We start from the raw sequence: 27474 nt of genomic DNA on the forward strand, positions 1-27474 counted from the left end.
GCATACAAAATCGGAAATGCAATACCAACAAGATCCACATGGGCTTTTGTTAAAGTGTTGTTGTTATTCTTGGCCTTTACTATCAATGTTTCAGGATTTGGATAACTTTTTACCATGGCAAACAAAATCTGAAATGCAATACCATCAAGATCCACATGGCCTTTGCAAAAGACCAAGGAACACTCTCCTGAAATGTTGCGTGTGCGTCTTGCCAAGCCCGCGCGTGTGTCAAGGGAAGACCTATGGGTAATAGTGGGCCATTTGTGGTGTGGTAGTTACTCTTGGTCTATACTATCAATGTTTCAGGATTTTTATAACTTTTTACCATTGTATACAAAATCGGAAAAGCAATACCAACAAGATCCACATGGGCTTTTTGTTAAAGTGTTTCTTTGCCTATACTATCTATGTTTCAGGATTTTGAGACCTTTTTACCATTGCATACAAAATCGGAAATGCAATACCATCAAGAGCCACATGGGCCTTTTTTTCAAGCCAATAAGTGAAGGGAGGGGGCTTGGTGAGCCTATCCATTCCAGAAAGCCTTGTATATTTGTGCTTTTTGGCGTGGCCTGTAGCGCCACCTATGGGTAATGGTGGGCCATTTGTGGTGTGGTAGTTACTCTTGGTCTATACTATCACTGTTTCAGGATTTTTATAACTTTTTACCATTGCATACAAAATCGGAAATGCAATACCAACAAGATCCACATGGGCTTTTGTTAAAGTGTTTCTCGGCCTACACTATCAATGTTTCAGGATTTGAGACCTTTTTACCATTGCATACAAAATCGGAAATGCAATACCATCAAGAGCCACATGGGCCTTTGCTAAAGACCAAGGAATGAGTGGGGGCTTGGTCAGCCCACACTCTCCTGAAATGTTGCGTGTGCGTCTTGGCCGCGCGTGTGTCAAGGGAAGGCTGAGTGTGTGTGAGATTTTGGAGCACGCGCGGGGAGGAGCAAGGGAGACATTCATTGGAAATTTGCCTAGAAATTAGCCAAGCAAGCATGTTTCAAATATTCACCAAAAATCGACCTTTCATCTTACAGTCAACTTTTTCACAGATTTGTGTTATGAACATTCTCAAGAGTTTTCATATGAACTTGTGATTGAATCAGAGTATCAGTTTTTGAATGGCTGATGTGTAAAGCATAATTTTAGCGTTAGCGATAAGTTCAATTTGCTTTATATCAATCATTTTTTGAGATATGAATTTGCCTTTGCACATGGTAACATGTTGTAGTGTCTTCCTCCGATCTACCAAGTTTAGTGTTGATATCTCAAAGATTTGCTGAGACATGACTTCACATCCTGTTTTGCGGCTTTTCTGATGAATTTGATTGGCTGTACCGGACAGACGGTTATGAGGATCAAAATTCCTTTGATAACTTTTGTGAGGCTTGGTCTGAAGATCATCTCTGGTGATTTTGAAGAAGATATGACAAAAATTGTAGGAGGAGTAGGCTTTCAAAGGTTTTTGATAAAACCGGAAATGGCGGGAAATCTATATAACCGGAAATTAACGCCATGGTGTGCGTTGAACTCGGCTTGATCCAGGGAATCCAATGGTACCTCATTTTTGAAAATGAGTCATACGGTTCAAAAGTTGCGTGTGTAAACACAAGTCCAACTTTGACCCATTGGTGGCGCTAGAGTGGTCTAATGGGAGACATGAAACTTGGTGTAGGTATAGAAGAAACTGTCCTTAATGAGTGTGCCAAATTTCACAAAAAGTTGTCGATGGGGTCTAGGGGCTGCCATTGACTCCCATGGTACAAGAATTACAAATAATAAAACCACCAATAACAATAGGTTTCCTCCTTACGGAGGAATCCTAATAACTAGAGAGCATACAATTTCTGGGGAAATTGTGAGGGTGTGCTTGTGGCTGCCCCAGCTTTCCATACACTCCTGGTGTTTACATATTTCAAAAAGCATTTAAGTGTATGACTACAGTTCTGACCATTGTGTTCCCTTGATAATAAGTTTGTAAAAATGACATGCATCACTCAGATGGAGGAGAGGTGATACTGGTTGGTTGGAAGAGAAGGAGGCCAAATGTAGCTCATGAAGATGCAGCGCTAGATAACTTATTAAATTGTAATCAGATATAAACAACTTGTTGGTTGCCCTAATATGTCCTATTATCCTCCTATCATCGCCCTATTATGTAATTTGAACGCCCTGAACGGCATCATTTGAGTAATGAGGGCAAGCGTAGGCTTATTGATTACTTAAAAAACGTTAAGTTTCATTATGCATCATAGAGGAGCCTAGTTAGAGAAGGATTTAGCAGTTTAATATTAGAAGCCTATTTTATTAATAATTTTCAGAGTAACCTCAAACCTTTCTTTTGTTTCTTTGACCTTACATTTTCTTTGAGGGCTTAGTGGTCTCGGTTTAACATCATTATTTATAGCGACATAATTACCGGACACTGTTAGCTCGCAATGTAGACAAAGAATGCCCCTGCAACAAAGTTGTAACTTGGTAACAAGTAGCCAGCTAGAAACCGAGCAGAAGTTTGTAGCCATATAAAGGCCTATAAATATAGGCTACTTGATTTGGCTGCAAGATTCGCTGATTTTGAGTGTCCAAGATATGATGGATTCTGATCTGGATCAACAGTCTAGCCATGTAGCTAAGGCTTGTCCGGGAAGAGTACATTTTTTTTTTACGGCAAGTCTGGAAGATCAATTTAGGCTAGTGCTACTTGCCCCGATGCACTGGACAAGTTATTAAAACTCAAACAAAATCAAATGCAATGTTAGGCCTACTTCACGTTATGTGCCACTCGTTTATTTGAGCGAATTCTGCATCAGTAAAACCACCAACCCAAGATCTCTACAGACCAGCTAATTTCCTGCTCAACACTTCAACGGGGGCTTATTACTTGAAAGATGAATTAGGCTATTTACGGTCGTCTCAGTTACACCATGAGGGGTGGGAAATACTGTGATTTGCTTAAGAAGGCAAATGGCTAGTAAAACATAACATTTCATAATAATTTCAATAAATCAAGCAGCGCAGCAAGACCCAGTAAAATGTATATCCTACAGCTAAGCAAGGCTGAAGCAGGCTGACATTAATTATTTTCATGAACAGACAAAGTTTTGACATTGACAAAGTTTAGGCTGTGGCAATGAAGTTCAGGTTAGTAGTCAGATACTTTCACCTATTGAAAAACTTTTGAGTAAGGGGAAAGCCAAACATGTTCCGTCGCCGTTTGACTTTCTAAACATCTCTAAAGAGATGTTTTTGTTAGCTACTCATTAGTGTCTCGGGTAGGCTACAGCGTTGCAGTGAGCCGCCACACTGATTTGAAACCACAGGTAATGGTCATTTCACCAACAAATCGTTTATTAATGTCAAAATAAATCCTACAACAAAAACGTATTTGTGAGGAATGTTTATTTTAACGATTGAAAACAGATGCATCATGACCACTGTAGTATGTGTTGCCCAAGCAACAGAGGCTAATGTCATGATGCTAATGCTTCAGTGAAATAGTAGACTACCGTTTCCGAAAGTAGATGTGGGCCTACTTACTTAATAATATCAGCTAATATTGTACATTACATTTCACAATTATGTTTCACACCACAAAGTAAAATGATTAAATATCACCCTGGCCTCTTTGCTTGTGGCGTTTCTGCAGCTGCCTTGCAGATTAGTATCCCCCAAGTTAACAGATGGGAAACTAATGTTCTGCTAGAGATAGTCACGCGAGTTTTCGTGACGTTGGTGACGTTAGTGGCGTCAGTGACTGTGGCTAGCAAGTTAGCCACCGTTAGCTTCACTTTTTGCCACAAAAACGTAATTTCTACTTAAACCGTGCAATGGAACATAAATCCCAATACAACCAACGCAATCGCTACCGAGACGAACCTTTTGACATCGCCGTTGTCTATGTAGTCCAAATATTGAGGCATCCTTAGGGGGGCGAAAAGAAACAATAAATAATAAATAATATATATGTGAGATAACAATGGTTTGTGCACGCCGAAGGCAAGCACACCCCAATAAAACTAACAATAACAATAGGTTTCCTCCTGACGGAGGAATCCTAATAAATATAGCTGCAAGCAGCAATGGAGGGGCCAAGCAGTCCAGAGCAGGACAAGGCCTCCATAGCACATGCGCAACAATGAAGTCACAGCAACCTGTTGCACTCATGCAACACACCAAGTTTGGTTGAAATATCTGTTTGCGTTCAGGAGTAAGGTTTTTGATAAAACCGGAAATAGCGGAAAATCTGTATACCGAAAATTGACGCCATGGTGTGCATTGAATTCGGCGTTATCCAGGGAATCCAGTGGTACCTCATTTTTGAAAATGGGTCATACGGTTCAAGAGTTGCGTGTGTAAACACAACTCAAACTTTGACCCGTTGGTGGCGCTAGAGTGCCAAAGCATGGGACATGAAACTTTGTGAATTGGACCAGGGGACTGTCCCCAATGAGTGTGCCAAATTTCAAAACTTTCGACCAAGCGCTTATGGGGGCTGCCATAGACACCCATGGCGGAAGAATAATAATAATAATAATAATAATAAAACTAACAATAACAATAGGTGCCTCGCAGCTTCGCTGCTTGGCCCCTAATAATAATAATAAAACTAACAATAACAATAGGTGCCTCGCAGCTTTGCTGCTTGGCCCCTAAATATAACTGCAAGCAGTAATGGCGGATTCCTCCAAACACTGCGAACCATTGAAAAATGTTTATTCTTGACAAATTGTAACTGTATAGAAAAATGTATGCTGCAGAATTACCAATGGCATACCAAATCTGAAATGCAATACCATCAAGATCCACAAGGGCCTTTATTTCAAGCCAGTAAGTGTAGGAAGGGGGCTTGGTGAGCTTATCCATTCCAGAAAGCCTTGTATCTTTATGCATTAAGGCGTGGCCTGTAGCGCCACCTATGGGTAATGGTGGGCCATTTGTGGTGTGGTAGTTACTCTTGGCCTATACTATTAATGTTTCAGGATTTTAAAAACTTTTTACCATTGCATATAAAATCGGAAATGCAATACCAACAGGATCCACATGGGCTTTGGGTAAAGTGTGGTAGTTACTCTTGGCCTGTACTGTCAATGTGTCAGGATTTGGAGACCTTTTTACTATTGCATACAAAGTAGGAAATGCAATGACACCAAGGTCCTCAAGGGCCTATGCTGATATTCAAGGAATGAGTGGGGGCTTGGTCAGCCCACACAGTCCTGATATGTTGCGTGTGTGTCTTGCCAAGCCCGCGCGTGTCAAGGGAAGAATGAGTGTCTGAGAATTTGGAGCATGCGCGGGGAGGAGCAGGGGACACATTTCATTGTAAATTTCCCTAGAAATTAGCCAAGCATGCATGTTTCAAAGATTCACCAAAAATTGACCTTTCATCTTAGAGTCAACTTTTTCTCAGATTTGTGTACTAAACATTCTCAAGAGTCTTCATATGAACTTGTTTGACTGGCTTACGTGTAAAGCATTGCGAACCATTGAAAAATGTATATTCTTGACAAATTGTAACTGTATAGAAAAATCAATGCTGCAGAATTTCCAATGGGATACCAAATCTGAAATGCAATAACATCAAGATCCACAAGGGCCTTTATTTCAAGCCAAGAAGTGAAGTGCTTTAATCTTCACAAGAAGTGAAGTGCTTTGTGCTTTAGGGCGTGGCCTGTAGCGACACCTATTGGTAATGGTGGGCCATTTGTGGTGTGGTAGTTACTCTTGGCCTATACTATCAATGTTTCAGGATGTTTTTAACTTTTTACCATTGCATACAAAATCGGAAACGCAATACCAACAAGATCCACATGGGCTTTTGTTAAAGTGTTGTTGTTACTCTTGGCCTTTACTATCAATGTTTCAGGATTTGGAGAACTTTTTACCATGGCAAACAAAATCTGAAATGCAATACCATCAAGATCCACAAGGCCTTTGCAAAAGACCAAGGAATGAGTGGGGGCTTGGTAAGCCCACACTCTCCTGAAATGTTGCGTGTTCGTCTTGCCAAGTCCGCGCGTGTGTCAAGGGAAGACCTATGGGTAATAGTGGGCCATTTGTGGTGTGGTAGTTACTCTTGGTCTTTACTATCAATGTTTCAGGATTTTTATTACTTTTTACCATTGTATACAAAATCGGAAAAGCAATACCAACAAGATCCACATGGGCTTTTTGTTAAAGTGTTTCTTTGCCTGTACTATCTATGTTTCAGGATTTTGAGACCTTTTTACCATTGCATACAAAATCGGAAATGCAATACCATCAAGATCCACATGGGCCTTTTTTTCAAGCCAATAAGTGAAGGGAGGGGGCTTGGTGAGCCTATCCATTCCAGAAAGCCTTGTATCTTTGTGTGCTTTTAGGCGTGGCCTCTAGCGCCACCTATGGGTAATGGTGGGCCATTTGTGGTGTGGTAGTTACTCTTGGTCTATACTATCAATGTTTCAGGATTTTTATAACTTTTTACCATTGCATACAAAATCGGAAATGCAATACCAACAAGATCCACATGGGCTTTGTTAAATTGTTTCTCGGCCTACACTATCAATGTTTCAGGATTTGAGACCTCTTTACCATTGCATACAAAATCGGAAATGCAATACCATCAAGAGCAGCCCGCACTCTCCTGAAATGTTGCGTGTGCGTCTTGGCCGCGCGTGTGTCAAGGGAAGGCTGAGTGTGTGTGAGATTTTGGAGCACGCGCGGGGAGGAGCAGGGGAGACATTCATTGGAAATTTGCCTACAAATTAGCCAAGCAAGCATGTTTCAAATATTCAAAAAAAATCGACCTTTCATCTTACAGTCAACTTTTTCACAGATTTGTGTTATGAACATTCTCAAGAGTCTTCATATGAACTTGTGATTGAATCAGAGTATCAGTTTTTGACTGGCTGATGTGTAAAGCATTATTTTAGCGGTAGCCATAAGTTCAATTTGCTTTATATCAATCATTTTTAGAGATATGAATTTGCCTTTGCACATGGTAACATGTTGTAGTGTCTTCCACCGATCTACCAAGTTTAGTGTTGATATCTCAAAGATTTGCTGAGACATGACTTCACATCCTGTTTCGTGGCTTTTCTGATGAATTTGATTCATACATTCCCAACAGTTGGTGTGTAGCAGAAAGGATAGAAAGTCTGCCTTGTAACCTTATGCTCATGAGTTCAAATCCCCATTCAGACTATTGTAGTTGGCCCAACATGAAGTAGTTTTGCCCTCTTGTTGACAAACTCTTGACCTTCTACAATGTAAATTTTTATAATATTTTGCCATTTTGCGCAGGAATCCGCATCGCTGCTTGCAGCTATATTTAGGGTTCCTCCGGTAGGAGGAAACCTATTGTTTTTGTGGGTATTCTTATTATTATATTTCTCCGCTAAATGGCCCAATAGCTTAAAAAGTCCCGGACCCGATTTTTTCCAATTTGGCCCAATGATTCAACAGGTCACTCATTACTCTCAGACGGCTAGTGGCCCATGTACGCCCATAGGTGGCGCTATAAAACACGCCCAAAGTCTACGTGATATCCCCAGCGCCCCATTACTCCAAAATGCCTGAAAATTGGTTTACATGCCTTATTTCTCATGGGGAACAAAAAAGCCTCAAGGATCCTTAAGGTCCGCCATGATAGATTTTGCTGTACAGTCCAAATTTGGTACAACCTTCAAAACCCTTCTCCTCATAAACCATAGACCCAATCGACTTGAAATTTGTTATAGATGTGTAGAATACATGTCTTTACATAGGGTGACATGGAATAAGAAATGCAATACAAAATGGCTGAAAGAAGTGTATTTATGTAAATGTCCACATTGCCTCAATATCTTTGTGTTAATAAATCAAATATAATTTTGACTGATTTGTTTTTCAAACCTAATAAGGTTCAAGACGACATCACTCTGAAGTACCATAAACAATTTCACCTTGGTATGTCAATATATGATTGAATTCATTTGAATTGCTCCACAGTGCGCGCGCTCCAAATTCTCACAGACTCATCCTGCCCTTTGACACTAGGGTGACCACCACAACCGCTTTGCTTTGTGTCGCACAGCATTTTCACCCCTTGTTCTGCACGTTGCATATTGAAAATGCTGTGCTTTACAGCGCAAAGAGGAACAGGTGGTCAACCTACTAACATGCACGAGCTTGGCGAGACGCACACACATCCTTTCTGGAAATGGTGTGCTGACCAAGCCCCGCCCTCACCCTCATTTCGCTTCCAATCGCAGCTTGCCGTTACGAATATAAATTATTTTTTGGCGGCCATTGTTGTTTTCAACTGGAATCACCTGAAAGCCGTGATGGAGGCAGCCACGTTCGGTAAGTCCTATTTTTACACATTTTAAGCTAGAATCAATGATTGGGTTCGTGAAAGTACACTACTCTTGAATGATGGTGAAGGTTTCAGCACTTTCAGACCTTTAAATCGTGCGTTTGAAGTGACGGAAAACCGAACTCAAAGTAGCTAGTTTTTCCCTCTGTGTAATTACTGAATCATGTAGGTTACTGTAGCATCTCGGCGAATTCATCAAAAAGCTAAAGGAGGGCAGCTTGTAGGAGAACAAGCAATTCCCCACAGACCTGTCGGCTCAGAATTTTGATTTGGGTCGAAAGTCTTTGTAATAAGCCTATGCGCCAGGGACACGCATAGGCTTAGGCGGTAGCCATGTTTTGGTCGCGTCAAGTTCACTATTTCACAGTTCGGTCAACACCCAAAATTTCGAGGAGGGCAGCCTTTAGGAGATGTGGGAATTGGGCTTTTAGCCAGATGCTCCGATTATTTTTGTGATTTGTGGAAAACTTGCAAGTGGAGTGAGAGTGCGTCCCGAGGGTACATTGTTTTGACTTAGCCTCAGTGACAGACTCGGCTCGCTCACTCACTGGCAGTGTGTAAACGATATTGTAGTTCACTCAATTTTACTCCTAAAACGTCAGGGAGGGCTGCTTTTTGTAGACAAGAGTCTGCTGAAGATAGCCAGTTATAGGATCGTTCAAAACAAGCCTATTTCATTTGTCATTTTCCCTGAGAAAGCGACCTACGTTAGCCAGCCTAGTTTCACTCGGTCAGCATATTTAAAGGTCTCTGTCAGTCAGAATCACTGTTTACAGGCAAAGGGCGAGTTGGTCTTTGGTCAGATGTGTATATTGACCAGTTTAGAGCTAAATACTCTTGCCAGAGCCTGGAATCGAGCCAAATGTTTGGAGTGACTTTGCATGGCCCGGTCTCCATCAGTTCAACACATTTGGATTTAAGTTCAAGTAATGCCATTGCATTTCACAGTCAAAACCGTAGTTTGTCAACTGTAGATGTAAAAAGCTTCATTTTTCACAACTGACATTGATCTTTTCTTCACTTTTACAGGTCTGGAGGGTAAAGAATTTATAATACATCACAGTACAATTCTATAACTATAATCATTAGCTGTATCACAGGCATGGCACTATCTATAATTCCAGTTATTAATATTTGTGGCAACTTAATCACCAAATGCATCACAGGCACTGTGCACTGGTGAATATAGCAACGGGAACAATGCTTTTATGACTTTATAAAGGATGCATGTATTAAAGTTATGTATTGTGATTATTAGATGTATGTCTTATGAACTTAGAAGTGTGCTCAGGCTTAAAACATTGTGTCTCACACAGGGTGTGGGAAACAGGCTGTATTTTGTGTTGTTATCTCTCCATTTCAGAAGCAACCTTGAAACCGGGCTGAGACAGCATCCAAGCAGGTGGGATGCGTGGGGAAGAACAAACTCCCTGATACACGAGAGAACAAGCTCAACCCTCTTTTCATATTTCTGTTTTAATTGCACTGTATAATATATGCTGGGGCAGGGACAGATAGCCAGTTGGACTTCGTGAACCAGCCCAAACTCTGTTGCGGGTAGGGAAACGTAGACAGCCCCAGAGCTCTGTACTTGTTGATTTCCAACTGCTGCATTAAAGCTGATATTATCGGACCTCTGCGACTCCAGACCACTCTTTCTAGAACACGTATTTGTGTCATTGAATACCATCATTACATATTGGAATAGACACAAACATTTTAAGTCCTTCAAGGGTCATGCAGAGGCCTGCTCAACAAAAAATACGGAGTGTAACAGAGGATGCCCCGCAGCCTTCACCCCCACCAGTTTGCCTACAGAGCGAACAGATCCACCGAAGACGCAGTGGCGGCAGCACTCCATGCCGCTCTGTCACACCTGGAGCAGCAGGGGAGCTATGTGCGAATGCTCTTTGTGGATTACAGCTCTGCATTCAACACCATCCTCCCAAACAAGCTAGTGATTAAGCTGGGGGACCTCGGGCTCCCTTATACCACATGCAGGTGGATCAGCGGCTTCCTCTCTGGCCGCAAACAGTCAGAGTGGGCCATCACACATCCACAGCCCTTAGCCTCAGCACTGGCTCCCCCCGGGGCTGTGTGCTCAGTCCCCTGCTCTACTTCCTCTACACACACGACTGCACCCCTGTCCATCACAGTAACACCATTGTAAAGTTTGCAGATGAAACCACAGTGGCAGGGTTTATCTCTGGGGGAGGGGTGAGCCCACCTACAAGAAGAAGTGGAGCGGCTGTCGAATTGGAGCATGGCCAACAACCTTCTCCTTAACACTGCAAAGACAAAATAACTCATAATAGACTACAGGAGAAAGAAGACTGAGATCACACCATTGACCATCAGCCGGATCAGTGTGGAGAGGGTGGCAGACTTTCGCTTCCTGGGGGTCCACATACAGGACAGCCTATCCTGGAGTGTGGACACCAATGAGCTGCTGAAAAAGGCCCAGCAGAGACTGTCCTTCCTGAGAATACTCAGGAATTGAAGAGTAACATCACACAAAGACTGCTGGTGTTCTTTTACCGAGCCTCCATTGAAAGTATACTCACATACTGCATAGGCATTTGGTATACCAGCTGTACAGTGGCTCAGAGGAAAATGCTCCAGAGGGTCATCAACACCGCTCAAAAGATTGTTGGCTGCCCTCTCCCCGCACTGGGAGACCTACACAGATCCCGTTGTCTCAAAAGAGCCCAGAAGATCATAAAAGACACTTCACATCCTGGGCACTCCCCGTTTGAAATGTGGCCGTCAGGCAGACGGTACAGATCAATCAAGGTAAGGACAAACGGACTCAAACACAGTTTTTATCCAACTGCAATAACCACAGTCAATGCTGCCAAAAAATAATGTGCACAATGTCATGTTATGTTTTATGTGATGACTGTGGATGTATGACATGGGTGTGTTGTTTATGGTACTATCTCAGGTATATTTATTCTGATTTATTGATGCCAATGAATGTTACACTAACTGGAAGCACTTTAATTTTGTTGTACCTGTGACAATGACAAATAAAGATCTATCTATCAGGATGCAACAGAGGATGCTGTGAGCAACATAGACCCCTTGCTGGACTACCCCTCTCTAGCTGGACAGCTTCTCTTCAGCCCTGACCCCAGGATGGCTTCATCCAGCTGGCCTGCTCTGCCTGCCTGCAGGCTCTGCTTGCCACTGCCTGCCAGCCCTACAGAGACAGACAGTACAATACAAAATGGCTGAAAGGGGTGTATTTATGTAAATGTCCACATTGCCTCAAATCTTTGTGATACTGATTATTTATTTAGTTAAACAGGTGTCCCGGTACACCACAGTATGACTAGCTGTATAGTCAAAATAGTAACGGTAATGTTTCATTCTGAGGGGTTTCCTACACAATAGCAAAATCTGGCTTTTTTTTTCATTTAACTGGAAAGTTTTCCTTTTACATGGTAGTTGCTATGGCTCAGGGGTATTGACAATTGCGGTGGACATTTGAGAATGAATACACCCAAAGCTGCTAGAATGTAGTAAGTATTTATTGAATATAGCTTTTTGCAGAAAGGACCTGCACACACAGCGTACATTGGGTACTCTGTTGGCATCTGATGAAACCAGAGATTCTCCAGAGACCCGCTTTTTATACATGGAGATACAGCTGTAGCCACCTGCACACATCAGTGTCTTGTTCATATTATTAGCACAAAGTATCAAAACACAAGGCTACAGTTTTCTCACAAACTTTCTAGAAAAAGTCACTAAATTATATATAATCACTACAACAGCTTGATTGATGGAAAGATGAACATTTCTTGTTTAGAACAGACAATAAGTCAGTCTTTTCAAAGGTATGCAATTTACTTAAATGTTATATAAACTATAAAAGTCATGATTTGCTTGCCCTATAAAAAGTCAACACAATTGATCGTTGGTTTCACTTGTCGCTTGTCTACCCTTCTGATTTGCCATTTACTGTGTAGTCTACTGTTGGTATTATAGGCTTGTGTGCTGTCAGTTATGTGTTTACTGCCTTTTTCTTACTGTGCTGCCACATGCCAAAGAAAAATGTAATGTATGCATTTGATGAATAATAACGTTTTGTTGTTTTACTATGTCTGGCCATAGACATAATAAAGAATGTATATGATTAAATCATTAAGTGACCTAAAAACAGGTGTGAAGCCTGGTCATTTCCGGTTATTTTCTGCCACGAGGTACGAAGGCAAACAAGCATCTGAGAAGCAACTACTAAATGAAAGTAAGTCATCACAAATTATGCATACAACTTAAATATATTATATATATAGTCAACAGTGAATGAGTTTGTTAGGCTACTAGCGTAAAGTTAAGTTTGGTATTAATTTCAGTAGACCCTAACCGTTGTTCGGCGAGAACGAGAACTGAACGTTATGAGCTAGGCTAGCCTAGCCTAGCTGTTGTTAGGTTCAGTTTTTCATGTTTTTCCGCAAGATGATACAATCTCAACGTTTCAAATGTTAAATATATAATTGAAAGAGGCACATAGTAGTACTATACAAATTTATTCGAAGGGTAGTGAGTTAGGTAGTCTGCGTTAGTCATTAAACTGAGTAGGATACCTGTTTAGTAGGCTTTGCATACACATGTGCCATCAAAACCCAGAAACCACAGAGCCCCCCGATATATCAAACCCCAATTTACCCCCTGATTGTAACTTATGTCATAGAGTTATATCCGTGATTCAGACTGTAGCCTGTTGCAACATTTATTAAACGGTCTTAACAACAGAGGTATTGTAGTCGAAAGGGAATGGGTCTCAATTGTTTTGTTACCTGGGCTTGCATGATTAAGTTAATGACTCATGTATAGCGTTAGCTAACTTGTAGCCGTGGAGTGCATTTCATTAACACAGTGAATGAACTAGTTAGTACTCTTTAACCAACACGGAGGATAGAGAGACTGACCTTACGCTCATGAGTTCAAATCCCCATTCAGCCTATTGTTGTTGGCCAAACATGAAATCGTTTTGCTTCTACATTGTACATTTTTATAATATTTTGCCATTTTGAGGAGGAACCCGCATCGCTGTTTGCAGCTTTATATATATATATTTTTTTCTTCTTCTCCGCTAATGGCCCAATAGCTCAAAGTCCTGGACCCAATTTTTTCCAATTTGGCCCAATGATACAACAGGTCCCTCACTACTCCCACACGGCTAGTGGCCCATGTGCGCCCATAGGTGGCGCTACTTTTTTTACTTTGATCAAAGTCTAAATGTTTGATCCTTTCCATGTCCCAGCATGCCAAGCTGCTGACAATTAGTGTCTTAAGTAATGAAACCAGTTAAAGTTATAGACTTTTGACCTGAATCCAATGATTAGTCATCTGAATGAAAACCACTCAAGAAAAGTACTTCTTCTTGGATGATTTGTGCTCCACATCAGTACATCTCACACATTTGCCTTTGTTTCCATGGGATTCATGGAATTGCTAGCTTCTGCTCCACCATTGTGTAAAAAAAATATATAATTTAGGACAGCAATTCAATTTTTGTGTTATCCTTTCGCATTACACACATTTAGTCAATGTTCTTAAACTCAACCGATTGTTGTCATTTTACCATACTGTTCATATTGAACAGACATCAGTGTTCGGGGAAGATTACTGTATATTTCCACTTTTGATCTGTATTTCCATCGTAAATTTGGTCTTTAATTTCAATTGGAAGGGGTCTTAAAAAGTCTTAAATTTAACCATGTGAAGCCCCCACCCCCCACTCCAGAGACAGTTGGTGACAGAGAGGCGCAGACATTAAGTTAAACATAATTATGCCTTAAGAGTAGAGTAAAAAAGAGACTAAATGTGTAAATGGATGTTGAAACTTAGTTCTCTGAGTTGGTGCATGTCAGTTTAGGCAAAGGTTGTCTTTTAAACCTCGAGGTTTAAAAAGAATTCAGATTTGATTGGAACTCTCTTTTATAAATGTATAGTTGGATTTGACATTTAACAGCCATTGAATTCATTAAGCAAGTTGTTTAACTCAAACAACCATAACACAGTAGGCTACATGTGGTATACAAAGCTGCAGTCAGATTTGGCAAAATTGTTAGCTTGGATGTTATCTTGACATATACATGGGGTCTTGATGATGATGATCCAGCTTCAAGGCAGAAAGATACGTTACATTTCAGGATACGCCGAGACCTTAGCGTGTCAGTAGCATCTCGTCATATCACGCAGTCGGAGCACAGCTAGATCATCAGCGTCAGCGCTCTTAGGTGCCCAGCATGCAGTGCGGGATGTCAAATAGGCAAAGACTTGTGAAAAATAGTGCGGTTACAACAGCTATGCGAGGGATTTCACTTTTGTGTTTGTTCAGTTAGATGTTTGTAATATTATTGTTTATCAGTTAATATAATCTTGTTGGTCACCCTGAGAGTGCATGTTGTGTGGTTTAATCGGTAGTGCGAGTCAGCAATTGTAAATTAATTCTTGAAAGGAGTTGATCATGATTGGTGTCATAGAGCTATTGCCTATGAGACTATTCTTGACCGTAAGTTGACTGTGGTTCTGGAAAGCGGTCTTTGAGCCATCTTTGAGAAATTCTGGAAACTGTGTTGAGAGCAAAGTGTTTTGACTGTGAGAGGCAATTTTTGGTTGTCATCTAAACCTCATGCGTCCGCTACAGCATTTCTGCTTTGGCGTGACTTGCGCTGGGAGGGAGGTAAACTGCATGTGTGGCCGACGAGTAATGAGGTGCCGACTACGCCACCTAGTTGTAAGTCTAGGAACTCAATTGGTTCGTTCTGAGAGGGAGGAACCCGTGTGCTTGGCCAAAGGAAACAGTCAACAACCATGCCATATAAAACTATTGTACTTTAATAAGTAAAAGGTATTTTCAAGCTTTCAGAATGTCTAAAAGAGGGAATGTCTCAGTCCAACAGCGTCACCCGTGTGTGCTGACTGGTAGCCTCGTCCGTGGGGCCTCGTCCGTAGGTCTCCCTCCGTAATCCGGATCACTGTCTTTCGGTCCACTAATTACCTCAGTTCCCGTCTCGTTCCCACAGTGTCACCCGTGTGTGCTGACTGATAGCCTCGTCCTTAGATCTCCCTCCGTCCTTGATTTGTCCCTCGTCCTTAGATCTCCCTCAGTCCTTGATTTGTCCCGATCGGGTTCTCCGTGACTTCGGTCGTCTCTCTCCCCATTTCCCCGTGACTTCCTTGATTTATAGGCCAGGTAGCCCACCCCAACTGCGCTCCAATTGGTCCCTTCCCTTATTGGCAATCAGGCTTGGTGATTCCGGAGGTACAGCTCCGCTGTCAAAAGAAAAGCAAAACAACCACACAGCAACCAAACAAAGCACACCACTGCAACCCAAATAATAACCCAGTTAACTAAATATACAAATACACCCTGTACCCCACTTTCAAGCCTGTGACACATGGATTGGGATAGTGTGTGGGCAGGTGTATTTTTATATAGGGTGAAATGGAACTTTATCCTTGCCAGGCCCGGGCAAGCCAATCCTTTAGTGTCCATAACGTCCTGGTGGTAACCCCAGGTTGGCCCGGGCGGAGCGCCTAAGGCCTTCCCCTCTATCTGGGTCCCTTATCGGTAGGTGGTGTTCTGGTCCAACAACTTCAAGCCTTGGCACAAGACCATAAAATGAGGGCTGTGTCCCAGCCACATCATAGGGGAAGGGTGCAGCGCCAAACAGTGGAGGGTTTATTTCTGCCGCGGGATAGGGTCCTCTCCATTCCAGCATGCGCGGCAGCCGTATGGTATTTTTCCCAGACCTCTCTGCACTTGGAAACAGGGCACACAATCTGGAAGTGTTGCTCACCAGTGTTAAAATCGATTACCTTGCGGTACAAAACATGGTGCTGCAAGGTTAATTTATTTCTCTGTCGAAGTAGACACTTAACTTTCTGACTCATAGCTTTCCTTTCCAGACCCCTTGGCATGGTCCCCATCTCGACATACCTCTTCAGGGCTTGGATATCCAAGTCACCCTGTTGTGCAGCTCTCCAGTCTTCTCTGAGACAACGGCTCAGATCATCCTCCAGACCTGGGGTGACTGTGGCCGTAGCGGCATCCACCCTAATGATGGTCCCTCTTGTTCCGTCACCTGTAGGCATAGCGGCTGCGGGGAACCTAGAAAGTGCATCTGCATTGACATTGTCCCGACCAGCTCTATACTTAACCTCAGTCGAATGAGGCCAGCTGGGCCACCCACCTCTGTTCTATTGCACCAAGCTTTGCAGTCTTCAAATGGGCCACTGGGTTATTGTCTGTAAAAGCCGTAAACTTAATTCCTGTGAGGTAGTCGTGAAACTTTTCCGTGATAGCCCATTTTAATGCTAGGAGTTCCAATTTAAGAGCTGTAATTGGCATTGTTCCGTAGGGTGTAGGCTGCGACTGGCATAGGCTATCACACGTTCACGGCCGTCTTGGACTTGTGCCAGCACTGCACCCAACCGTTGGTTACTGGCATTGGTGTACAGGAGAAAGGGGACAGAGAAATCTGAATATGCTAGGACCGGGGCCTGAGTCAGGGCCCCCTTCAACTTATCAAATGCTATCTGACAGGGCTCTGTCCAATCTACCTTTTTGGCTCCTGATTTCTTGTCAGCGGAGATGCCAGTTAACAGCGCAGTCATGGGGAATGCCAGTTTAGCAAACCCTGCAATGAAATGTCTATAGTACCCTGCCAACCCTAGGAAGGCTCCAACCTCTTTTATAGTAGATGGTGGTGGCCAATCTACTACAGCGGAAATCTTATCGGGGTCAGGCATAATGCCACTCTTGTCAACTACATGGCCGAGGAACTTAACCTGCGACTGGAGTAGTTTGCACTTGTCAGGCCTCAGCTTTAGTCCGTGTCTCCACAGCCTTTCAAAGACTCTCTCCAAATGGGCTGCAAAGTCAGGGGAATACACAATAATATCGTCCAGATAGACCAGTACTGATTCAGAAATTTGTCCACTTACACGCTGCTGCATTAAACGTTGAAAGGTGGCTGGGGCGTTACAGAGGCCAAATGGCATGCGTTGAAATTCATAAAGGCCCAAGGGTGTGGAAAAAGCAGTCTTTTCCTCATCCTGGGGGTGCATCTCAACCTGCCAATATCCACTGGCCAAGTCCAATGTTGTGAACCACTCTGCTCTAGTGAGGGAAGTAAGTGTCTCTTCTATCCTGGGGAGGGGGAATGCATCCTTATGAGTCACAGAATTTAACTTCCTGAAATCCACACAAAAACGCCAGCTACCATCCTTCTTCTTCTTAACCATGACAACCGGTGCAGCCCATGGACTTGAACTCTCACAGATGATACCACCCTCAAGCATTGAGGCAAGCAGGGTTCTCATTTCCTGATACATCATAGGCGGGAGGGGTCTGAATCGCTCTCTTATGGGATCACTGTCGCCTGTAGGTATCCTATGTTGGACAATATCAGTTCTCCCAAAATCCTCTTCATTTCTGGCAAAAACCGTCTCCCATTTCTGTAATAATGCTGTCAGGGCGTCCTGTTGTTGCTCGGTCAAGTCGGGTCTGTCACACAGCGAACTCACCTCGAACAGGGAATTCTCTGTCCCCCGGTCAGGGCAGGCCTATGGACAGACTAAAAGGGTTGAGGTTACGAATACGGACAGGGACTCTGCCGTTTCTTACCACTGTTAGTGTCCTTGCCATTCCGACAGCACCTGGTTCCGGTAGAGCTTCCAACAGGCCATAGTAGGTCCGGCCAGGGGGGCCTGATGGGACCCGGCCCCATACAACAACTTCACTTCTGGCCAGGACACGGATCCCTTGTCGATGGGCTGGGCGAACATACCCGAGAAATCCATCCCCTTGACGGGCAACAATCCTTCGACAGGAGGCGAAAACACTTCTCCAAATCGGTTGGGAGCTGTGATTCTGGCAGGTTAAGGACATTGGCCTCTCCGGGTTATGGAACAGTAACTCCCCACATGTTTTAATGACATTCATGCCAATAATGAGGGGGTTAGAGGAACATTCATCTTTCACAATGACCCGGCCACGAGCTGGAATTTTTAAGCCATCAAGGCATATCCTATGTATGGGATCTCTAGACCATTAGCAGCTTTGAGGGTAAGGACTGAGGGACTTGTCCCCACCCCCACCTGATGTTCAGCGAAATATTGCTTCACTAGACTTTGTGTCATCAGAGTCACTTGGGAGCCTGTATCCAACAGTCCAGTCAGTTTAACCCCCGAAATACAAATCAACAGTCGGGCAGTCCCCAATAAAAGCAGAAGCGGCCCTAGGTTGTCTAGCATTACCCTCCAACCCCACCGCTTGGACCCCAGCAGCAGGGTGGCTTAGTTTAAATCTGGCGTAGACCCAAATACACCCCTGCAAAACCTAGCGATATGTCCAGCCTGGTTACAGTGCCCACATATGGGCTTACCCCTCTCATCCCAGGTGTTAAAGGAGGAAGAAGCAGCCCATCACCTCCCCACAGGATGTGGGTTGGTGGTAGTGGGGTAACGCTCTTGTGCCCCCACCGGAGATGGTAATTGTGTTGCAGGCTTCAATTCTTTCAATAGTTCTGTCGTCATGCCTTTAATCTGCTCCTTCACCTCTTCCAAAATCTCCCTCTTCAGTGCTTGTTTCCAGTCAGTTTCCTGTGAATGAGATCTAGGCAGGTTAGGCCCTTCCACCGCAGCACAAGTTACCTCAGACCGTTTCCTTCCATATCGATCTTCCTCTAATAGCGCAGCCTCCATCTGGATCTCGTCAAAGGATGAACCTGGTTTCTGCCGAACATTGATTTTTAAAGTCTGAAGGAGGGGGCCATCCTCGAGGCCCAACAGGAATTGGTCTCTTAGCTGGATATCAGTAGGGGCTCCATCTGGGTCTAATTGCAGTAACCTACAATGCAGTTCTTGTAAGCGCAGAGTGTAGTTTTCTACTAATTCATCTGGCTTTTGCATACAACTATAAAACTGGGACCGCAACACAGGGATAGGAACCTTCTCTGTATAGCGACCGTCTATTATAGCAGGGTTTTTCCTGGGTCAAAATAGGTCTTCGGTGCTCCAAAAAAAAACATATGTATGTATGTATGTATGTATGTATGTATGTATACATATACATATACATATACATATACATATACATATACATATATACATACACATACACATACACATACACATACACATATACATATATACATATACATATATATTCTTTTTTTTCTTATTTTTTCTAATTAATGTATTTATTTCCAGGTGTTTTGCAACCGTTTTGATCTCGTTTTGTTTTGATCTTGATAGGCTAAGCATTCTGTAGCAAATAATAAAAATAAACCCACTTTTTATTAATAAAAACTACTTCGGCATAATAATGCACCTAAAATACAAACCTGAGAAAGGGCAGCAATCGCTATCGAATCAACAGACATGTGCAATTCGACTAGCAGGGGAAGAATACAAACAACGAAAATCACCCGTTAACTTGATTTAAATTTGCAAGAACTATAGACTTATACAATAACAGGCTTAAATGAACTGACAACATAAGTTATACGACTTACAGTTCTCAAGGACGCACACGCTATCTCAACTGCGGTGTTAAGCACGTGTCCGTGCAATTCTCCGACATGCACTCTAACAATCATTGCTGATAGACAGCCTAACATTTTGTACAACCTGATTTCTGATACCGTGGCGGCATAAATTTAGCCACGGAGGAAACACTGCACTATATATATTATCATTCCAGGTTAAGAATACCAATGGAGGCTGCGTTGGAAATCGTAAATCAAACTTTTTTCAGCATTTTGAGTGAAAATTTCATTTGCATTTGTACAGGTGTATTCGTGCGCGTCAGGCTGGCCCTCGCAGCGGTAGTGGCCAGTCTGTCCATTTGCGTACCTCACAGTTGCGTATTGATCAGACAAGAAGACATGCTTTTCAAATCCATTATTATTGATCAAAACAGAACGAGGGTTCGGCTGTAGCCTACTTGAAACATACTATCGAGAACATATTCGCTGACATGCATTGCACACGTAATGAACACGGCTTTCTTCATCGCAGACGTTTTTTGCCTTTGGCGCTCGGGATTTCTCATTGGCGCTTGAGAAAACGGCTTTGGCGCGCGCCAAAATGTTCTCTATGCAGGAAAAACCCTGAGTATAGTAAGGATTTTTGCAACTGTATCTCGTCGCCCTGGGGCAACCACACTAACCTGACGTTTAGCCATCCCCGTCAATGCTCCCATTAAAATGTTCACCTTCAAAGGTTCAGTCATGTCTTGTACTCCCAACAGGCCTTGCATCTGTTCCTTCCATTCTCTGTATCTAATGTTGCAACCTTGGCCTTGGAATTTTGGCACCCAGGGTGCTCCCGGATAAATTGGCATCATCATGACTGCGCCCCTTTGGTGTCACACACTGCTCCCAAGTCTCAGATCCTGCTGACTACGCCAAATGTGGCCGACGAGTAATGAGGTGCCGACTACGCCACCTAGTTGTAAGTCTAGGAACTCAATTGGTTCGTTCTGAGAGGGAGGAACCCGTGTGCTTGGCCAAAGGAAACAGTCAACAACCATGCCATATAAAACTATTGTACTTTAATAAGTAAAAGGTATTTTCAAGCTTTCAGAATGTCTAAAAGTCTAAAAGAGGGAATGTCTCAGTCCAACAGCGTCACCCGTGTGTGCTGACTGGTAGCCTCGTCCGTGGGGCCTCGTCCGTAGGTCTCCCTCCGTAATCCGGATCACTGTCTTTCGGTCCACTAATTACCTCAGTTCCCGTCTCGTTCCCACAGTGTCACCTGTGTGTGCTGACTGATAGCCTCGTCCTTAGATCTCCCTCCGTCCTTGATTTGTCCCTCGTCCTTAGATCTCCCTCCGTCCTTGATTTGTCCCGATCGGGTTCTCCGTGACTTCGTCGGTCGTCTCTCTCCCCATTTCCCCGTGACTTCCTTGATTTATAGGCCAGGTAGCCCACCCCCAACTGCGCTCCAATTGGTCCCTTCCTTTATTGTCAATTAGGCCCAATTGCACTCCAATTGATCCCTTCCCTTATTGGCAATCAGGCTTGGTGATTCCGGAGGTACAGCTCCGCTGTCAAAAGAAAAGCAAAAGCACAGACCACACAGCAACCAAACAAAGCACACCACTGCAACCCAAATAATAACCCAGTTAACTAAATATACAAATACACCCTGTACCCCACTTTCAAGCCTGTGACACATGGATTGGGATAGTGTGTGGGCAGGTGTATTTTTATATAGGGTGAAATGGAATGAGAAATGTAATACAAAATGTCTGAAAGGGGTGTATTTATGTAGATTGCCACATTGCCTCAATATCTTTGTGTCAATAAATCAAATATCATTTTGACTGATGGTTTTCAAACCTTATTGGGTTCAAGATGACATCACTCTGAAGTACCATCAACAATTTCACGTTGGCATGTCAAAATATGATTGAATTTGAGTAGTTTAAACTTTGGCTGAATCTAACAACTCTTACCACACTAGAAAACTGCTTCCTTTTTTATACAGCAACTGAACATGACAATATTCAACACTGAGAATAGCTCAATGGACTGAGACAGTGGCCTGCAAAGTATAAGGTTGCAGGTTTGAATCCAGCTGCAGTCTTTTAGCCTGTCTTAAATTTGAATATCTGTTTAGTTAAACAGGATGACATCATTATGAAATACCATGCGCAATTTCATGCAATTCCACTTCGAAATGTGAACCGCTTCTTAACCTTTGTCCCAAAGCTGATCAAAGCTAATTCTCTGCCCTTTCTACTCATTCATTTGCAACAGTTGGTGTGTAGCAGAGAGGATAGAGAGTCTGCCTTGTAACTTTATGCTCTTGAGTTTAAATCCCCATTCAAACAATTGTAGTTGGCCCAACGTGAAGTAGTTTTGCTCTCTTGTTGTCCAACTCTTGACCTTCTACAATGTACATTTTTAAAATATTTTGCCATTTTGCGGAGGAACCCGCATCGCTGCCTGCAGCTATATTCCTATAATTATTTTTTTTCTTCTCCGTTAAATGGCTCAATAGCTCAAAAAGTCCTGGACCGGATTTTTCCCAATTTGGCCCAATGATTCAATAGGTCACTCATTACTCCCAGACGGCAAGTGGGCCATGTTCGCCCATAGGTGGCGCTATAAAACACGCCCAAATCTACATGATTTCCCCAGCTCCCCATTACTCCAAAATGCCTGGAAATTGGTATATATGCCTTATTCCTCATGGGGAACAAAAAAGCCTCAAGAACCCATAAGGTCCGTCACGATAGATTTCGCTGTACTGTCCAAATTTGGTACAACCTTCAAAACCCTTCTCCTCATGAACCATAGATCCAATCGACTTGAAATTTGTTACAGATGTGTAGAATACATGTTTTTATAAATGGTCAAATTAAATAAGAAATGCAATACTAAATGGCTGGGGGCGTATTTATGTAAATATTCACATTGCCTCAATATTTTTGTGTCAATAAATCAAATAAAATTTTGACCGATGGGTTTTCAAACCTATTAGGGTTCAAGAGACATCACTCTGAAGTACCATAAACAATTTCACTTTGGTGTATCAATATATGATTGATTTCAATTGAATTGCTCCACAGCAGGCTCCAAATTCTCAGACTCATCCTGCCCCTTGACACTAGGGTGACCACCTGTCGCACTTTGCGTTGTGTCTCACAGCATTATCACCCCTTTTCCCGAATGTTGCATATTGAAAATGCTTTGCCATACAGAGCAAAGCGGGACAGGTGGTCACCCTACTTGAAAGCCCCCACCCTCGGTTTTTATCTCCTGTTTCATTTTGCTGCCAATCGGCAGCTCGCCGTTACAACGGCGGCCATCGTTGTTTTCAACTGGAATCGCCTGATAGCCGTGTTGGAGGCAGCCACGTTCGGTAAGTCCTATTTTTACACATTTTAAGCTAGAATCAATGGTTGGGTTTGTGAAAGTACACTACTCTTGAATTATGGCGAAGGTTAGAGCACTTTGAGACCTGTAGATCGTGAGTTTGAAGTGACGGAAAGCCGAACTCAAAAAGTAGCTAGCTTTTTCCTTCTGTGTAATTAGTGAATCATGTAGCATCTCGGCGAATTCATCAAAAAGGTAGAGGGCAGCTTTTAGAAGAACAAGCAATTCCCCACAGACCTGTCAGCTCAGAATTTTGATTTGGGTCGTGAAAGTCTTTGTAATAAGCCTATGCGCCAGGGAGACCGCATACGCTTAGGCGGCAGCCATGTTTTGGTTGCGTCATGTTCACAATTTTACAGTTTGGTCGACACCAAAAATGTCGAGGAGGGCAGCCTTTAGGAGATGTGGGAATTGTGCTTTTAGCCATTATTTTTGTGATTTGTGGAAAGTGAGACTGCGTCCCGGGGGTACATTGTTTTGACTTGGCCTCAGAGACAGACTCGGCTCGCTCACTGGCAGTGTGTAAACAATATTGTCTTTCACTCAATTCTACTCCTAAATGTCAGGGAGGGCTGCTTTTTGTAGACAAGAGCCTGCTGAATATAGCCAGTATAAAGGATCTTCCAAAACAAGCCTATTCCATTCGTCATTTGCCTGAGAAAGCGACCTCCGTTAGCCAGGCTCGTTTCACTCGGTCAGCCTATTTAAAGGTCTGTTGACAGTCAGAATCACTGTTTACAGGCAAAGGTCGAGCTGGTCTTTGGTCAGATGTGTATATATTGACCAGTTTAGAGCTAAATACTCCTGCCAGAATTGAACCAAATATTTTGAGTGACTTTGCATGGCCGGGTCTCCATCAGTTCAACACATTTGGATTCAAGCTGCCACTGCATGCCACTGCATTTCACAGTCAAAACTGTAGTATATGTCAAGTGTAGATGTAAAAAGTTTCATTTTTCACCACTGACATGGATCCTTTCTTCACTTTTACAGGTCTGAAGGGTCATGCAGAGGCCTGCTCAACAGAGTTCAACAGAGGATGCTGAGAGAAAAACAGATCCCTTGTAGCCTCTAGCTGGACAGCTTCTCTTCAGCCCTGACCCCAGGACAGCTTCAACCAGCTGGCCTGGCCTGACTGCCTGCCTGCAGACCCTGCTTGCCCCTGCCTGCCAGCCCTCCAGAGACAGAGAGTCACCCCACAGACACAGTAGATCTGCAGACTGCTTTTTTTAAGACATTGATGAAAAAGGACAAACCAGCATTTTGTACTTTGATGAAAGTCTAAATGTTTAATCCTTTCCATGTCCCAGCATGCCAAGCTGCTGACTTTTAGTGTCTTAAGTAATGAAACCAGTTAAAGTTATAGACTTTTGACCTGAATCCAATGATTACGCATCTGAATAAAAACCACTCAAGAAAAGTAAAAATGCTATAGCATTTTTGCTTTGGCGTAACTTGCACTGGGAGGGAGGTAAACGGCATGGATTGAGATAGTGTGCGGGCAGGTGTGTTTTTATATAGAGTGAAATGGAATGAGAATGTAATACAAAATGTCTGAAAGGGGTGTATTTATGTAAATGTCCACATTGCCTCAATATCTTTGTGTCAATAAATAAAATATCATTTTGACTGATGTTTTTTTTTTACTTTGTTGGGTTCAAGATGACATCATTCTGAAGTACCATCAACAATTTCACCTTGGTTTTTCAAAATATGATTGAATTGAGTAGTTTGAACTTTGTCTGAATCTAACAACTCTTACCACAGAAGAAACAGCTTACTTTTTTATACAGTAACTGAACATTTCAATATTCAACACTGAGAATAGCTCAATGGACTGGGACAGTGACCTGCAAAGTATAAGGTTGTACGTTTGAATCCAGCCGCAGTCTTTTAGCCTGTCTTAACCCTTGTGTTATCTTCGGGTCATTCTGATCCATCAGTCATTGTGACCCACCGTCGTTTGCGACAACTTTACCCCATACAAAAACAAAGTGAAGCATTTTCTTTTAACCGTTGGGCTGTCTCAGACCCCCCACATTGCGAAGGTTAAAAGAAAATTATATTGATTTGCTTTTGTATTGGGTAAAATTGGGTAAACACAACGATAGTTCGTTATGAACCTTTGGGTCATGTGACCCGAAGGCAGCACAAATTTGAAAATCTGTTTAGTTAAACAGGATGACATCATTATGAAATACCATGTGCAATTCCACTTTGAAAAGTCAAGCGTTTCTTAACCTTTGTCCCAAAGTTGACCAAAGCTAATAGTCTGCCCTTTCTACTCATACATCCTCATCAGTTGGTCTGTAGCAGAGAAGATAGAGACGCTGCCTTGTAACCTTATACTCATGAGTTCAAATCCCAATTCAGCCTATTGTAGATGACCCAACATGAAGTACTGAACTGTTTATTAATATTAACCAAATATGCTGGAATTGCAGTTATTTGGACATAAAACAAGCATGTGTAAACAATGTGATGATGTGGGTGTGCGATGTTTTCAACAACATTTCAACAACATTGTGATCTTGTAGCCTTATCTAGGATCCCCAATACTGACAACCTTCATCCTCTTATGGAAGCATAGTTTACTCATTAAGCCTAATGTGTTTCTCTTTTGGACTGTGCTGCAGTAATCAGGTTAGAGATGTGATGGACCTAATGTGGCCCAAGCCCATAAACAGGATGATAGTTGGATCCGAATTAAAGGGGCAATTGACTGTTTTTTGGGGGTATTTCACACTGTTCCTTAAGGTCTCCAAATAGGGTATGTAACATTGGTTGGGTTGAAAATTGCCCGGGTGCTGTTCTATGCCCACTGACAGATCCTCTGAAATGTTCCCGGGAAAAAAACACTAGCTTTTCTCCTTTTATGGTATGCTCATTAATATTTAGATGAGCTGCGCGCTGATTGGTTGGTTTTCAACGAGTGAAGCTGGGGAGCAAAAACGCAACACGGCCAACAGCAGCACTGGCTGAAACACCGAAGTTGGAGACTTGTAATAAAAACGTGCAAATAAATCTATTGTGTCTACACAATACTGTTTTCAACAGATTGACTATATATCATTTGAAATGATAACATTACTTGTTTCCACTTCTGTTGTTGAAGCAAACTGGATTGACTTGGGTGGGTAGAACGTTAGCAACCAAACCATATCCTGATTCTACTCGACTTCAGTTAGCTAGCTAGCTCTAAATAACTTGCTGAAAAATAACATGACCAAGATCTGGACAAACATGCATCTTGAATTGTAGATTTACATTACACAGGTTATTTATTTGAATGAAACACAGTCAGGAACATTAATCAACGTTAGCCCCATTGCCAATAAACTAGGCTAAATTATCACACATTCTACCTATGCTCTTGCGTTAGCAAGCTAAACTTGTTTACATGCCTACAGTCTAGGTGTTACTAGTAACAGTTACTAGCAATGCTACCGTATCCTGTATCAAGCACCTGCCTTTCTCCGGTTCTTTCAAATAGATTATCTAGACAGGCGTTAGCAATAAGCCAGACTGCTGTTCGTTTTCTGGCTATTTTTCGGAAGCTTCCCTTCTAATGCCGAGCAGCATTAGACTAGCTAGAGTCATTTGATGTGTGTAGAACTTATTTAGCATTCTACCTGGTATGCTATATTATAGGAAACGTTAGCATTGCTAATAACTGTTAGCACAACATCATACTGATCTTATAGGCGGTTGCAATGAGCATACGGTCGGAACAGCACCTCTTTCCAGGTTCAGCTTCCTAGCAAATCCTGCTTGCAATTGTCCAAGGTTGTCAAAACTGTCTTGGGTGAAATGTTCAGAGCAAATGAATGATTGAGTGTCAAACTTCACCGGGATCTTCTCATAAGACAACAGCAGCCATGCCTGTTGAATGTTTGGCTCCTTGGGAAAACTGTGAGTGTTAGCCTTCCCTGTAGGCTACAGCCTGGAACACAACATTTACGACCGTGGTCCATTTTCAATATCCTTGTTATAATTCAAAACGTTCTTCTTTGTAATTCCTTATAAGTAGCTTACACAGAGCAGCGCGCAGCTAAACTAGTATCGGAGATACACGCTACCTCGGGCTGGTCTGGATGTAAATTCTGGGGCGTGACAAAGATACAGACCAGAGCCAATAAGAGGGCGATCACCAGTCCTACGTAGGACCGGTAGCTTTGTTGAAAAGCTAGCGTTTTATAGCCACATTTTTTCTTT

The 27474-nt window shown here is 42.7% G+C and overlaps 2 protein-coding genes across 2 annotated transcripts in view; one reads left to right on the forward strand and one right to left on the reverse strand.

Moving 5' to 3' along the window:
* otud7a (OTU deubiquitinase 7A) overlaps positions 1–16462 on the reverse strand; it is a 61739-nt gene extending 45277 nt beyond the window's left edge. Inside the window, 1 exon segment of the mRNA XM_084671802.1 lies at positions 16258–16462. Coding sequence (XP_084527928.1) covers positions 16258–16462 — 205 coding nt within the window.
* A 2256-nt stretch (positions 16463–18718) lies between these two features.
* LOC146258535 (proprotein convertase subtilisin/kexin type 5) overlaps positions 18719–27474 on the forward strand; it is a 95202-nt gene continuing 86446 nt past the window's right edge. Inside the window, exon 1 of the mRNA XM_084671803.1 lies at positions 18719–18813. Coding sequence (XP_084527929.1) covers positions 18719–18813 — 95 coding nt within the window. The remainder of the gene's footprint in view (positions 18814–27474) is intronic.

This window comes from Hypomesus nipponensis, chromosome 14 (genome assembly GCF_054491055.1).
Source record: "Hypomesus nipponensis isolate SF chromosome 14, ASM5449105v1, whole genome shotgun sequence".
In the NCBI taxonomy this organism is placed as follows: Eukaryota; Metazoa; Chordata; class Actinopteri; order Osmeriformes; family Osmeridae; genus Hypomesus; species Hypomesus nipponensis.